The sequence below is a fragment of the Hemiscyllium ocellatum genome, chromosome 34, assembly GCF_020745735.1.
Source record: "Hemiscyllium ocellatum isolate sHemOce1 chromosome 34, sHemOce1.pat.X.cur, whole genome shotgun sequence".
NCBI lineage: Eukaryota > Metazoa > Chordata > Chondrichthyes > Orectolobiformes > Hemiscylliidae > Hemiscyllium > Hemiscyllium ocellatum.
In genome coordinates, this window is record NC_083434.1 from 32,555,373 (window position 1) to 32,571,678 (window position 16,306).

A 16,306-nucleotide genomic window follows, 5' to 3' on the forward strand; every position below is an offset into this window, starting at 1 on the left:
TCCGCCCCACCCCCTCGCCTGCCTATCACCCTCAACCTCACCTCTTGCCACCTTTGGTATTCCCAGTGCCCCTCCCCCAAATTCCCTCCCCCCAACCTTTTATCTCTGCCCGCTTGGCACACCAGCCTCATTCCTGAAGAAGGGCTTATGTCCGAAACGTCGATTCTCCTGCTCCTCGGATGCTGCCTGGCCTGCTGTGTTTTTCCAGCACCACACTTTTCAACTCTGGTCTCCAGCATCTGCAGTCCTCACTTTCTCCTAGGACATATTAATAGGATACTTAAGAAGGGAAATGGGACACTTCCCTGTATCAGTTGAGGTATGGATAATAAGAGCATGGAGTCTTATGTTGGAGCTGTACAGAATTTTATTTAGACAATCGCTGGAGTACTGTGTCAGCACACTATAGAAAGGATGTGTTTGCACTGGAGGGGATGCATAGGAGATTCACCAGGATGTTGCCTGGGATCGAGTGCGTAAGCTATGAAGAGACGCTGGACTGGCATGGGTTGTTCTCTTTGAAGCAGAGAAAGTTGGGGACGGGTGGGGGGGGAGAACAAGATAGAAGAGTATAAAGTTATGAGGGGCAAGGACAGGGTGAATAGAAAGCAGCTGTTCCCTTCAGTTAAAGGGTCAGTAATGGGGGTAGGGGGTGTGCAATTTTAGAACATAGAACATAGAAAGATACAGCGCAATACAGGCCCTTCGACCCTCGATGTTGCGCTGATCCAAGCCCACCTAACCTACACTAGCCCACTTTCATCCATAGGCCTATCCAATGCCCGTTTAAATGCCCATAAAGAGGGAGAGTCCACCACTGTTACTGGCAGGGCATTCCATGAACTCACGACTCGCTGAGTAAAGAATCTATCCCTAACATCTGTCCTAAACCTACCACCCCTTAATTTAAAGCTATGCCCCCTCGTAATAGCTGACTCCATACGTGGAAAAGGGAAGGCAGGAGATTTGGAGGGTATTTGAGGGAGAGACAAATCACCCAGAGGGTGGTGAGAAATGTGAAGGCAGTACCTGGGAGGGTGGTGGAAGAGTATGACTTCACAGCCTTTTGGATGAGCATTTGAAACGTCATGACATTAAAGGCCAGGGGACTGTGTGCTGGGAGGTGGGACTGGGGCAGACTTGAGGTCTTTTATTTCGGTAGCACGGATTGGATGGGCCAAAGGGGTCTCTCCTCTGCGCTGTGTGTTTCTGGAGGGGTCCAGTGAGAGGGTGGGCGGGGAATGAATGCTGTTGGTCGGGGCGGAGGGAGGAGATAGAGAGGGGGAAGTGCGAGTGTGGTTCGCTGAGACAGAGAGGGCAATGAATGAGAGCAGGCTGTTCGGCCTATTGGCCTCCGTCTATCCCTCCGTGCGCTCCCTGCAGCGGTTCATCGAGGAGATCAGTGCAGCGGCAGCAGTGACCCCGCCAGCTCTGATGGAAACCAGCGACACCGGGCACTACCGGCGCTTCATCTCCCAGCTCATCGTCTGCGTTCCCGGGGAAGCCAAGGCTGTGTGCCGGCCGCTCACCTTCCAGCAGGTACCGGGGGCTGGAGAAACACCTTCAACCAGCCCTCCCCAGCAACAGTCATGCGGCCACCGAGGGTCTTATACTGCTTCATGTACTGTAACAGGAGCACGTTTGCGAATTCACAACAGCCCTGTATAAACCCAGAGGGAGACCAGGGCTAGTTCAAACTCCCCACCTCGGGCTTTCCCCACCCCCTCCTGCTGGGATTGCCTGAAAATTTAGCGCCGGATTCTTGCAGCGGGGAATATTTAGGCTAAATGCCATTTCGAACACGCCACGCTCACGTTTTCTGAGACGTGGGGGATCACTGTTCGGCGGGATTAATGTCTGTATTGTTTTCCTTTTTCCCTATGTCCCTGGGCAGCATGCTGTAAAAACACATTATCAGTCACCTTTCAGCACGATATTCCCCCCAGACCCACAGGTGAGACTGACATTCCAGTCCCAGTAGAACAGAAATCCCCACCAGTTTAAGCGTTGGGTCAGCAACAAAAAACACTCTTCAAACTCCCCACTGTTCTCCAATCACCAACTGTACTCACAAAGTCGTACAGATGTACACCACAACAACCCGTCCATGCCGATCAGATATCCCAACCCAATCTAGTCCCATCTGCCAGCACCCAGCCCATATCCCTCCAAACCCTTCCTATTCATATACCCATCCAAATGCCTCTTAAATGTTGTAATTGTACCAGCCTCCACCACTTCCTCTGACAGTTCATTCCATACACGTACCACCCTCGGTGTGAAAAAGTTGCGCTTTAGATCTCTTTTATATCTTTCCCCTCTCACCCTAAACCTATGCCCTCTAGTTCTGGACTCCCCCACCCCAGGGAAGAGACTTTTTCTATTTATCCTATCCATGCCCCTCATGATTTTATAAACCTCTATAATGTCACCAATGCTGGAGAAACTCAGCCCCTCTGCCTTTATCTTAGACACTGGCTGAAATAGGGTTAAAGCTACAAAAGCAAAATCGTGCAGATGCTGGAAATCTGAAATAGAAATTGCTAAAGAAACTCAGCCGATCTGGCAGATGCTGTGGATAGAGAGAAACAGTTAACGTTGCGAGTGCAGTTTGACTCTTAGGAATCCAGTGCTTTAACAAGAGTCATTCTGGAGTCGAAACATTAACCTTACTTTTCTCTCCTTAGCTGCTGCCCGATCTGCTCAGTTTTTTCCAGCACCTGCAGTATTTTGCTTTTGTAGCTTTATCCCTATTAAGGCGACTGTCTGATGCTGTTGCAATCTTGGGTCCATATTTGACCCCAGAATGAGCTTTCTTGCATATACTTCAGTCAAGCTGGTATTTCCACTTTGCCCGTCCCTGCCCCATGCCTCCGTTATTCTTGCTGCTAAGACCTCTCATCCATGCCATTGTTACGTACCCTCCTGACCACTCTTGCCTGGTCTCCCACATTCTATGTTCAATAAACTTCAGGTGGGTCCAAACTTTGCTGCATGAACTAACACATACCAACTATCACTCACACATCACCTCCAGCCTAGGTGACCTCCATTTGCTTCTGATTAAACAACACAACCCTTCTGCAGGATGATTGAGCAGGAAATGATGGCAGCACAGTGGCTCACTGATTAGCATTGCTGCCTCACAGCACCAGGGACCCAGGTTCAATTCCAGCCTTGGGTGACTGCCTGTGTGGAGTTTGCACATTCTCCCCATGTCTGTGTGGGTTTCCTCCGGGTACTACCGTTTTCTCCCACAATCCAAAGATTTGGTGAATTGGCCATGCTAAATTGCCCATAGTCAGAAGTAAATATAGGGTAGGGGAATGGATTATTCTTCAGAGGGTTTGTATGGACTTGTTGGGCTGAAGGGTCTGTTTTCATTCTACAGGGAATCTAATCTAATCAGTTGATGGCCTAGTGATATTATTGCTGGGCTGTTAATTCAAAGATTTGGCGAATGTTTTGAGGGCTTGGGTTCGAATCCTGTCACGGCAGATGGTGAATTTAAATTCATTTTAAAAATCTGGAATTAAGTGTGTAAATATGGCCATGAATCCATGTCAATTGTCAACAAAAACCCATCTGGTTCACTACTATCCTTTATGAAAGGAAGCTTGTCCTTACCTGGTCTGGAAAAGCACAGCGGGTCAGGCAGCATGTGAGGAATCCGAGGGGGAATCCTGCTCCTCGGATGCTGCCTGACCTGCTGTGCTTTTCCAGCACCACACTCTCGACTCTGATCTCCAGCATCCGCAGTTCTCACTTTCTCCTTACCTGGTCTGGCCTACATCTGACTATAGATCTACAGTCATGTGGTTGACTCTGAACTATTCTCTTGGCAATTGGGGATGGCCTGACCAGCAATACCCTCATCCTATGAATGAAATAATAAAACAGAGACTCCTGCTTTTAACAGTGATGAGATTATGCCAGAATTAGCTGGCGGACTCATTTCAGTTCACCACAGTGAGCATCATTGCGAATCAGAAGCAACACTCTACATAAATTTAAGCTACCAAGGATACATGTGAATGTGGTACAAGACCCCTCAAGCCTTCCCTGCCATTAAATAAGATGATGACTGATCTGATTTTAACCTCAACCCTCCATTCCTATATCTCCCAATTTTTGTTTATCCCCTTGGTAATCAATAATCTGGCACATGTGATAATAATAAAGCAAATCAAACCAAATCTACCTTTGCCTTAAAATTTGTTAAAGATTCTGCATCACAGCTTTTTGAGGAAGGAAATTCCAAAGTCTGAGATATTTTTCAAGAAAAGGATTCTGCCCAGTTTTGTGAATAGTCATTTAGGAAACCTGGCAGTTAGATATTATAAATCCATATTTTATTTTTAGTTTGTAATGACGCAGTGGTAGGTTCCCTAGCTCTGTATCAGGAGCTACTGGTTTCAGTTTCAAGCCTGGACTTGCTGACGATGGAAAATGTGTTTACCGTGTGGGCAAACAAGTTGATGGCCAACGTGAAATTTGATCAGGATAAGAAACGTGCATTGATATTTTTGATCTTTCTCACAATTTTCTGTAAAATTATCAAAGATTTCCATGAGGTAGTGATACACTGGTGACTCCTTTGTTATAATTCCTACCTGATTTTTGTTTTCTTTCTCGGGTTCCTTTTCAGCTATCTGCACAGAGTGATGTGGTTTTGCGAGTAATTCAGAGGATTTGTGACAAGAGAAAAAGAAATGTGCTAAGCTTTGGCTACGCATGTGTAAACGAATCAAGCTTCATACCTATTCGATCAGCCCCCAACATCTGTAGTTACCAACCCAATCCCACCACAGTTACCATCAAGAACAGCATCCTGTGGAAAACACTGCTCAGCCGAATTGGAGATGACGTCATGATGTATCTGTTGGAGCATTGCTCCCTGTTTATGTTGGTTCCACCAAGCTGCTGCTTTCAGTTGTGCGGAGTTCCCATCTATAGCCTCACTGCAAGTGGCACTAAACTCCCTTCTACCTGGCTGAGACAGAACCCAGCCAAACACTGGTGCAGTCTTTCATTAAAGTGTGTCCAAAAGAAAGTCCAGTTTTATAAAGGGATCCTGTCAAAGGGCAGGAAACAGAAGGAGAGATTGGCAGGAGCCGCCAATGGAACACGAGCTGCTGTGTCTAGCAGGCAGATACATCGAGGAACCCGAAGTGTTCCTGAGAGAAACCCCACCAAGAGGCCTAGACTCGAAGGTGTTGTCAGCAGGTGGCCATCAAAGGTCACTACGGATGTAAAGTCGCTGAAAAGATGTCGGAGTGATGATGACGCTGTGCCTCTTGCAAAGAGGTCAAAGGGCAGGCAGCCGTCAGGGTGGGTGGTAGGTGCAGCAGTTCACTCAACAGAAGATCTGGAAAGTAAGTCAAATAAACCTTCAGAAATAACTGAGCAATCTAGCACGCCAACTGATCGACCAAGTAATGGAGCCTGTGAATGGAAAGGAAAAGATAGTAACATCGATAAATGTGAACCCAAAGGTCTTCAATACAGCGCACGTGTGAGCACAAGGGAGGAAAGCCCTGGGGTAGGCTACAGAACACAAGGTTCTGCTGCCAAAGCAGCCAAAGTGATTGAGGAAGGAGGAATTGAAAGCAATAGGACGGGATACTTCATGTGTAATGAAGCGATTATTTCTTCTGTTGATCCTGTTGTGGCTCAAAGAGAAAATTCAGAGCAGACAAGGCCACAGGCTAAAAACTCAATGGGAGGACATGATTCTGTGAGGACTGGTAATAACCCAACGGTTGCAGATACTGGAGAACAACAAAAGAGTAAGGAGGTAGACCAAGTTAGAATCAGAGACTCTAATCAAGGTGGCAGATTCACAGCTAGAATTGTAAGCAATATGCAAATTTGTAAATCTACTTCTGGAAAGAACATTGATGCACTCAGACAGTGTGAAGGAACAGATAGTCTCTTCCCAAGCCCTCTATATGCTAGACAATCATCGCAAACCTCTACAAATGTCAAACCGACGAAGAATAGAAGAAAATGGGCTACAACTTATATTGAAAGAGGAAATATAATGTATTGCACTAATCGCAGGGAACGTTTGCCTAACACGTTTATACTAAATCAATTACAGGGGTTCAGCACAGGCAGTCAAAGGCTGGTGCAATCTATCTTCTTGAACAGTGATACATTTGAGAAGAAGGAAACACAGGTGCAGCCTAACAGTTACTGGAGAAAGAAGAGATTTCCAAAGCGCTACTGGCAAATGAGAGACATTTTCTTTAGATTGCTGGGGAATCATAAGAAGTGCCCTTATCTGCAGCTGTTGACTAGAAATTGCTCTGTGAATGTCCGGAAAAGAAGAAAGATCTTTGGTGCTTCACGTGTTGTGAGAAACACTGGCTCAAATTCTTTTCCCATCAGAAAGGTGGATTGCTGTAGTCATGATGTAGAGTCAAAAGCTAATGGTCCTATTGGTGAAACCATTCACCCAACTCCAAAACAGGGTCAATTATTGAGTAAGAATGTCAAGGATCATAATTCAATGAGAACAGATCCTCGTGGACATGGTTCTGCTGTTGAAAGCAACTTGGAGGAGCGAGCGGACCCTTTGAGGTCTTTGCATCATCTTGACCTATGGTCTCAGACAGATCATCTACCTGAAGCTGTAGCAATGAAACATGAAGCAAACAGCAAGGTCACTGTGTCTATAGACTCTGACCGGATTGAAGGTTCTCCTGGCTCGGACATAGACTTGCTGCATTTGCTGAAGCAGCACAGCAGTCCACTTCAGGTCCACCGATTTGTGAGAGAATGTCTGCTCAGGGTGGTACCAGATGAACTGTGGGGCTCCAACCACAACAAATGCAGGTTCCTGAAGAACGTGAAGAAGTTTATTTCCTTGGGGAGGTTTGACAAATTCTCTTGCAGTGAGCTAATGTGGAAGATGAGGGTGAATGATTGTACATGGCTTCGGCTAACCAAAGGTAATCCATAATCAAACTCAACAGTAGTAGACTTGCCAATTTTAAGGGCATTTAAATGGTTATTGGATAGGCACAAGGATGAAACTGGAATAGTGCAGGTTAGACGGGCTTCAGATTAGTTTCACAGGTTGGCGCAACATCGAGGGCCGAAGGGCCTGTACTGCACTGTAATGTTCTACGTTCTATTAATTAAACTATTTGGGGTGGAATGGTGGCTCAGTGGTTAGCGCTGCTGCCTCACAGTGCCAGGGACTCTGTTTTGATTCCAGCCTCAGGAGACTGTCTGTGTAGAGTTTGCACATTTTCCCCGTGTCTGTACAGGTTTCCTCCAGGTGTTCCAGTTTACCCCCACAGTCTGACGATGGGTAAGGTAGGTGGATTGGCCATGCTAAATTGCCTATGGTGTCCAGGGATGTGCAGGATTAGCCATGGGAAATGCAGGATTACAGGGATGGGGTAAGTCTGGTTGGAATGCTCTTCAGAGGGTCGGTGTGGACTTGATGGATCAAATAGCCTGCTTCCACGTTAGGGATTCGATGATTAATTGTCTCATAATGTCATCTAGAACTAACCAGTTTCATTTCTCACAACTAATGTGTTGCTGAAGGCCATTAAGTTGGTTAGGTTAAGTCTATGATCAGTTTTTCAATCTTTGCATGTCAGCGAGAGGTGCTGTTGTACCATGCACTGTCGCAGTTGGAGCATGAGTAGACTCTTACCTTTATGGAGCTGCTGCTTTGTAGATTAGTGCTAATAGACACTTGAAACAATCTTTACAACGTCACAAGCACCCATCGATCCTAATTCCTTTTGGGGAAGATCTTAAACTCAATTAAATTTGTGTGATCCAAACTGACAGCCTGAATGTGCCTGATTATTGTAGATGTAAGTCTAGTGCCTGTTCATGGTTGCACTTGTTTAACCCAACTTTCTTTTATATCTAAAGGAGTTCTTTTGTCTTCCAGTGCCACACTTTGTTCCTGCATCAGAGCACCAGCTGCGTGAAGAAATCCTGGCGAAGTTTCTCGTTTGGTTAATGGGCACCTATGTGGTACAACTGCTCAAGTCTTTCTTCTACATCACGGAGACAACATTCATGAAAAACATGCTTTTCTACTACAGAAAATGTGTCTGGAATGAGGTGCAGAGGATTGGTATCTGGTAAGGATTAAGCTGTCATATCACTATAACCTGAACCATTCTGGCTCTCAAACTCACTCACAGTTTAAGAACCTTTCTGTGTCAGGGATCCTGTGATGTTGAGACCTGTGTGTGAGGATGTGTGGCTGTGTGTGAGACTGTGGCTGCACGTGACTGTGTCTGTGGGTGAGTTAGTGTGTTTGTGTTACTGTATGTGTCTGTGTGACTGTGTGCATGTTTGTGTGGGTGTGTTTCTGTGGTAGTCAAGCAGAAGGTGTGATTCCCATTGGAAGGTTAGAGGACAGAAGGAGAGCGAGAACGTAAAGATTTCCTAATGTGTCACATTAATACTGAATCTATGCAGATGCTTCATTTTTGTTAGTGGAGTCATAGATGGACAGCATTAAGAAGGAGTAGGAATAGACCATTTTGTCCCCCAAGTGTGCTCTGCTGTTTTGTGAGATCATGGCTGATCTGATTGTAATCTCAAATCTGCATTCTCAGTTACCCCTCTAAACTGCACACTGCCCCCCCACCCAACTATAATTTCATTAGGAATTTACATATTTCCACCTTAAAATTGTTCAAAGACTGTGCTTCCACCACCCCTTCAGGTAGAAGGTTAGCAAGGTTAGATCACATGGAATACAGGGAGAACTAGCCATTTGGATATAGAACTGGCTCAAACGTAGAAGACAAGAGGGTGGTGGTGGAGGGTTGTTTTTCAGACTGGAGGCCTGTGACCAGTGGAGTGCCACAAGGACCAGCGCTGGGTCCACTGCTTTTCGTTATTTATATACATGATTTGGATGTGAACGTAGAAGGTATAGTTAGTAAGTTTGCAGATTAAACCAACACTGGAGGTGTAGTGGAGAGCGAAGAAGGTTACCTCAGAGTACAATGGGATCTTGATCAGATGGACCAATTGGCCGAGGAGTGGCAGATGGAATTTAATTTAGGTAAATGTAAGGTGCTGCATTTTGGAAAGGCAAACCAGGGCAGGATTTATACATTTAATGGTAAGATCCTGGGGAGTGTTGCTGAACAAAGAGACCTTGGAGTGCAGGTTCATATTTCCTGAAATTGGAGTCTCGGGTAGATAGGATTGTGAAGAAGGCGTTTAGAATACTTTCCTTTATTGGTCAGAGCATTGAATATAGGAGTTGGGAGGTCATGCTTTTGTGGCTGTACAGAACCTTGATTATGCTACTTTTGGAATATTGTGTGCAATTCTGGTCTCCTTCCTATAGGAAGGATATTAAAGAAAACTTGGAAGGGTTCAGAAAAGATTTACAAGAATGTTGGCAAAGTTGGAAGGTTTGACTTGTAGGGAGAGGGTGAATAGGTTAGGGATGTTTACCCTGGAGCGTCGGAGGCTGAGGGATGACCTTTTGAGGTTTATAAAACCGTGAGGGGCAGGGTAGAGTAAATTGACAAGGTCTTTTCCCTGGGTTGGGAACTCCAGAACTAGAGGGCAGAGGTTTAGAGTGAGAGGGGCAAGATTTAAAAGTGACCTAAGGGGCAACGTTTTCATGCAAAGGGTGCTGTGTGCATGGAATGAATTGCCAGAGGAAGTGGCGGAGGCTGGTTCAAATACAATGTTTAAAAGGCATCTGGATGGGTATATGAATAGGAAGAGTTTGGAGGGATATGGGCCAAGTGCTGGTAAATGGGATGAGATTAATTTCACACATCTGGTCGGCGTGGATGAGTTGGACTGAAGGGTCTGTTTCTATGCTGTACATCTTTATGATTCCATGACTCACCCCACTTTGAGGGGGAAAAGAATCCATCTCATCTCTGTGTTAAATGGTGATCTGTAATTTTCACAGGGTAGTTAGTTCCCCTAGTTCTTGATTCTCCCGAAAGAGGATAAAACATCCTGTCCACCTCTACTCTATCAAGACATCTCTGGACGTTATGTGTTTCAATAAAGTGATCCTTTACTCTTCTAATCTCCACCAGGTACAATCCTAACCAGTTCAGCCTTTCCTCAAATGACAACCCACCTATTCCCCGGTGTAACTCTGGTAAACTTTCTCTGAATTGCTTCAAACCTGTATAGGTCCTTCCTTGATTAACGTATTAAAAAAAAAGTATTATGAACGAACAAATCGCAGAGCTGAGTTTCACAGGGAAATCTGCAAAACGTTATTTTTCCCAAGCTAACCATCTCCTTCAGGAGATTCATATATTGACTAAAAGGCTATGATGAGTTATATTACACCTTTTTACATAATGAAGGCCTCATTTATGTTTGAAGTTATTCTTTTAAGGTAAACAAAACATTTAGTCCATTGACAAAGAAGATTTAAAACAAACTAAAACTTAAGAGGTTTGAAATAAAATAATGATTAAAGATACAAATGGAAATCATCTGTTTGTGGAGAAATGATTGAGGATTTCAATCTACAGGATAGTGTAGGAGGATAATGTGGAAAGAAATAATAAATTTTCTTCACACATTGTGTATTGGAAGAATGATTAAAGACAGGAGATTTCTCAGAGATGAAGAGCGTGAAGAGTTCAGTATGACTTGAGTCCACTATTCTGAGATTTATAAAATCATGAGGGCCATGGATAGAGTTTATAGCCAAAGTCTTTTTTTTTTCCCCAAGGCAGAGCAGTGCAAAGCTAGGAGGCATAGGTTTAAGGTGAGAGGGGAAAGATTTAAATGAAGAACTGATATAACTGTGAGTGCTGTAAATCAGAAAGAGAAGCAGAAATTACTGGAAAAGCTCAGCAGGTCTTGCACCATCTGTGGAGAGAAATCAGAGTTAACGTTTCGAGTTGAGTGACACTTCCTCAGATTTGAAAGGGACCCCGGGGTAACTTTTCACACGGATGTGCATGGAAGCTGGTATAATTACAGCAGATAAAAGTCATCTGGATGGCTATGTGAATAGGAAGGGTTTAGAGGGATATGGGCCAAGTGCTGACAAATGGGACTAGGTCTGATTGGAATGTCTGGTCGGTGATTTGGGCAATTTAACTGAAGGGTCTGTTTCTGTGCTGTATGATTCTATGATTCAATCCCCAGTAATTCTGCTTCTCTGTCCACAGACGCTGCTACACCTTCTGAGTTTCTCCAGCATTTTCAGTTTTTATTCCAAAATAGCAGGGTTCTGGCAGGAAGAAATAACTAAAAATGAAAAGTTTGCTTAATTGTGTTTAACATTATTCCTTAAGTCAGGGTGGTTTTATGTTGCAAATTTAGCTGTTAAATGTAGTTTAAAACTTGATTTATAAAGTTCCCTGGGATTCTGGAGGACTTGGTGGTAATGCCAGAGGATAAGTCATCTAGAGGTCCTAACCAATATTTAGGTTCAAATCCCACCATGGGGTAGTTTAAATTCAAAACATAGATGTCTCAGTAACACTAAGTAACTATCACGGCTTGACGTAAAAACTCATCTGGTTCACAAAAGCCCTTTTTCTGCCATCTTTACCCGTTCTGGCCTCCATGTGACTCCAGACTCTCAGCTATGCTCTGAAATGGCTGAACAAGAAATTCAGTTTAAGGTCATCTAGGGATGGGTGACAAATGCTATCCTTACCAAAGATGCCCGTGCCCATATCCCATGAAAGAATAAACTAGAAAATAATGTAAAAAGAAAACATGAGAAATATTCAGCGAGTTGGCTGGCATTGGAGAAAGAGAATCAGTGTTAATATTTCAGGTTTGCGACCTTTTGTCAAATCCTTTATTTATGTGCTATCTACTATTTTAATGATATGACATTGTAAATGGAAGGTGATAAGGGGTTTTTGTTTTGAAACTAACACAGGAATCACCTCTCAAAAGTACAGCTGCAACCAGTCTTGAACAAAGATCTGGAACAGAAACAGCAGCAAAAAGCCTTACCACCCCCTGCCAGTTTACGGTTTATTCCGAAGAGAAACGGATTACGGCCGATCGTGAGGATGCGGAACGTGGCTGCGCCACAATTCCCCGGGAAAGCGAGCAGCTCCCGGAAGGTTAGTAAACTTTTGTGTGGACCATGTTGCGGATAAGCCTGGAATACCTCTGCCCTGACAGTGATTTTTGTAAACGCTCGCTCTTGGTTTAGTGACACTTTATTTCCCTTGGTGTCCGATGGTTTTGAGTTCAAACCCCAGTGCAGAGAACCTAAGCTGAGACATTGGTGCAGGACTGAGGGAGTCCTGCATTGCTGGAGGTGCCGAGACTCAGCTGAGGCTCCGTCTGCCTCCTTGCTCAGTGTCACAGCTCTCCTTTGAAACAAGACCAGGGAAGTTCTTGCCAGTCCACTAGCCATTGTTTGTCCCTCACACACAAAGTCTCTAAAGCAGGCCCAAGGGTCATGACTACATCAATGACCCTGCTTGTGCACAAATCTTGGCTCTTGCATTTCCCACAGTCACTACATTTCGGAAGCACTTTATACTTGCTGTAAGGCACTGCAGGATGTCCTCAGGCCATGCTCCATTGGTTGGCATGAGCTGAAGTCACCCATCTCGAAACCTGCTTTCAGCTCAATGATAGCAAGATGTCTTTTTTTAAAATCATTTGCTGATTTTTTTTTGTGCATTTCCTTTGCAGTTTCCTCTGCCTTGTGACCCTGCAAACTTCCCCTGAATCCAGGCCACAATCCCACCGACTCTCCTGATCCAGTCCCTTCGTCCCACTGATATCGGGGAAGAATTGGGGATTGTGGTCAAGATTAGAGTGGTGCACAACGGGTCAGGCAGTATCCGAGAAGCAGGAACATTGACGTTTCGGGCAAAAACCCTTCATCAGGATTGAGGCTAGGAATGTTGGGGGTGGTGAGATAAATGGGAGGTGGGGGGTAGACTGGAGGTAAGGTAGCTGAGAGTGCAGTTGGTGGATGGAGGTGGTGGTAAAGGTGATAGGTTGGTGGGGAGGGTGGAGAGGGGTGGGAAGGAAGATTGACAGATGGGACAGGTCATGAGGATGGTGCTGAGCTGGAAAGTTGGAACTGGGGTAAGGTGGGGGCAGGGGAAATGAGGAAACTAGTGAAGTCCAAATTGATGCCATGGGGTTGGAGGCTCCCGAGGTAGAAGATGAAGTGTTCTTCCTCCAGGCATCGGGTGATAAGGGAGTGGCGATGGAGGAGGCCCAAGGCCTGCATGTCCTTGGCAGAGTGGGAGGGGGAGTTGAAAAGATCAGCTATGGGGCAGTGGACTTGATCGATGCGGGTGTCCCGGAGATATTCTCTGAAGCACTCTGCAAGTAGGCATCCAGTCTTCCAGGCATCCAGATTGGGGATTGTGGAGGAGTGGGCCAGGCCTGGGCATGGCTAAGGCAGGGCTGTCTCTGGTGTTGGCCCCTATTGGAATCACATGCTGAAAGGGAAATGGAGGTAAATCATTTGTTTTATCAGGAAAGAGTGTTTGGGCTCCTGGCCTGTGGGCAGGGAGAGGGTAATAGGGCAGTTGTTGCTTGTTTTATCAGGTTGAATTGACTGGAACTGTTGGCTCTGCCACCATTCACTGCATTCCTGCCCCCTGGCCTAGAGAAGGGCTTTGCCAAAATCCTCCTCATTGGGGCCTCCGGCCTGTGGTTGAAGAGCCTCTAGCAGAGCCTACAGTGTCTGTCCACAGGCCCAGTGGTCATGATCTCCCCGTGCAAGCTGAGTCCAAGAACGGAGAGCAGAATCAACCTTTATCCCTGGTCCTCTTCGACGCTTGACAACTGAGAAGGATAATGGAGCGTTCTGTTCAAATGTGGCTACCCACCGGGGCTCCGTCGTTCTGCCCCTGCTGCCTGACAGTAGGCAGTCTCTAATGGTCGCCAACAGTTCCACCACCGACTCACTCCTTTTACAAACCGGACTCAAACAGCCTGTATGCTCACACTGATGCACCTCACCTTCCTCACTGTAACATTTCACCTCTTTCCCACGTAGCTTCCCACTGGAATGGAGTGAACCTACAGGATGGGCCTGTTCTTCCTGCACTGTTACCAGCAGGGGGCGCCTCTTGTCCACAACCAAGACCAGGCAAACCTCTGGCATTGAGCTGCAGTGCCCACCCCAGGACCGAGTGCCGAACCATCACTGCCATGCTCACAGAGACATCACGCAGTGTGTGTGTACCCTCAGCTGCACATCCACCATTCACAGGGCCCCACGAGTGTGCTCCCATTGCTCCCATGACCTACAGTGAGCCATTGAATGGGGTGGATCCAATCTCTCCCTTTGTGAGCATCCTTGTCAGTGAAATTCAGCATCAGACGCCCCCCCCCCCACCGCGCGCACACACACACACACACACACAAATGCACTTTTACACAGATACATATGCACAGATGTACACACACAAACACGCTCATGCACATACACGCACGTGCACACACATATACACAGACAAGTGCATATATGTGTGTGCACGCGCACACACACACACAGTGCCAACCCTTTGCTCATCTGAGGAGCAAAATAGTCCTGCAAATCCTCCGGCAGGGTGGTCATCGTTTGCAGGGTTAGTGTCCTCAGGCCAACACTCAGCACTGAGGCACTGTTCACAGCCCAGTCATCCCTCCTGGAGGTTCACATCATCCACATGCCTGACACGAGACTTACAGAGTGAGCTGTCTCCTCCTAGCTTCGTCACAGCAAACCGTTACCAAGAGGGGGCGCCTGTGAAACCTCATTGAGAAAATACAAAGGCCCATTGGAGCCACCAGCCTCAGACTGGTCAAAGAGGAGAAGGGGCACCCACAAAGTCAGCGATGGGTCCCCCTACCCCCCAACAGCGTCTCCAACAAGCCGAATGAAACAAGCGGGAAAACCTGAGCATCCACACACCTTCCTTTTCAAATCTCTTCCAAAGCAGGACATGTGGGCCTGATATTGGACTGTTGTCACCTTAGGAGTGGCACAGGAAGGAAGTCCATCCACTGTCTCTAGGGAATGTAAAAGGAGAGGAGATATTGCAATGGGGAACACGTCTTGCTGCAATTAGCCCACTTTTTAACAGGGAATGATTTCTAGTTAGTGCGGGGCAATTTTGCTTTACATTGTTTTGCAGGGCATATAGTCATTGACTGGGCCAACATTTATTGCCCATCCCCAGTTGCCCTTGAGAAGGTGATGGTGAGTGACCTGAACCACAGAGGTCCATGTAATGCACGTAGACCCAGGTGGGTGTTCCAGGTGACTCAGCGACAGTGAAGGAGTGGTACCCTGTAGCACGTGAGGTTATGAATCCTCCTCTGTGGCATTCAACAGTTTCTCAAAATTATTCCTTCGAAACAGATCCAACGCTCAGACTCCCAGATGAAGGTCCTGTTTGGTGTGCTCAATTATGAATGTCAACAGAATCCAGCCCTAATGGGCTCTTCGGTCTTCGGCCTTGACGATATATACAAAGCGTGGAAGGAGTTTGTGTTGCAGAGTTCAAAAGCTGGAAAATTGAAAGGGAATCGTCCTTATTACTTTGTGAAAGTGAGTTTAAAACCACAGTTCAGATTTTTAAAAATTTTAATCTAATTGCCAGTAGTGATGTGACATCTTGGTGGGGATTAACCACTATACTCTTGAAAGACTCAGCGTACTTGAATTTCTTTTGTACTTTTAATTGTTAACATCGTTCTGTTGATGAGAGGAACATTCTGATACTTTCCTTGATCATTATAACCCTTGGAATTTCTTGCTCACTGAACAAAGAGCTGACGTGATCTCTGAAAACTGAGCCGCGCTCAACAGAAAGGTCACGGGTTCAATCCTGATCTGCGCCAAGTTCAGATGGGCATCAGTAGAGACACTGCAGTTGGTCACTGCACATGGGCTAAAGAGGGGGGGGGAAGTCATACGCCTCCTTATTGAGATGCATTAGAGCAGACTTGCCGGTGATCAATTCCTGTGTGAGAATCTCTCCTCTTGTCTCGTACTTGGAGGAGATACTGGAATCAGACCCATGATGTAATAACAGTTATAGGAGGGAATTGTAGGGAAACTAAATATTTGACCCAGCCTTTTCACTGCACAGTTCATTTCATCTCACAGTTAGTTAAGTTCTGTTGGCAAGGTAGCTCAATGGTTAGCACTGCTGCCTCACGGCACCAGGGATCCGGGCTTAATTCCACACTCGGGCAACTATCTGTGTGGAGTTTGCACATTCTCAGTGTTAATGTGGGTTTCCTCCAGGTGCTCCGGTTTCCTCCCACAGTCCAAAGATGTGCAAGTTAGCTGGATTTGCCATGCTAAATTGTCCAGGGATGTGCAGGC

The 16,306-nt window shown here is 46.0% G+C and overlaps 1 protein-coding gene across 1 annotated transcript in view; it reads left to right on the forward strand.

Annotated features, from left to right (window-relative positions):
- The first annotated feature begins 1,317 nt into the window (after window positions 1–1,317).
- Window positions 1,318–16,306, forward strand: part of tert (telomerase reverse transcriptase) — a 57,612-nt gene continuing 42,623 nt past the window's right edge. The window contains exons 1-5 of the mRNA XM_060849908.1: window positions 1,318–1,539; window positions 4,649–6,956; window positions 7,922–8,117; window positions 11,885–12,074; window positions 15,335–15,523. Coding sequence (XP_060705891.1) covers window positions 1,321–1,539; window positions 4,649–6,956; window positions 7,922–8,117; window positions 11,885–12,074; window positions 15,335–15,523 — 3,102 coding nt within the window. The 5' untranslated portion in view covers window positions 1,318–1,320. The remainder of the gene's footprint in view (window positions 1,540–4,648; window positions 6,957–7,921; window positions 8,118–11,884; window positions 12,075–15,334; window positions 15,524–16,306) is intronic.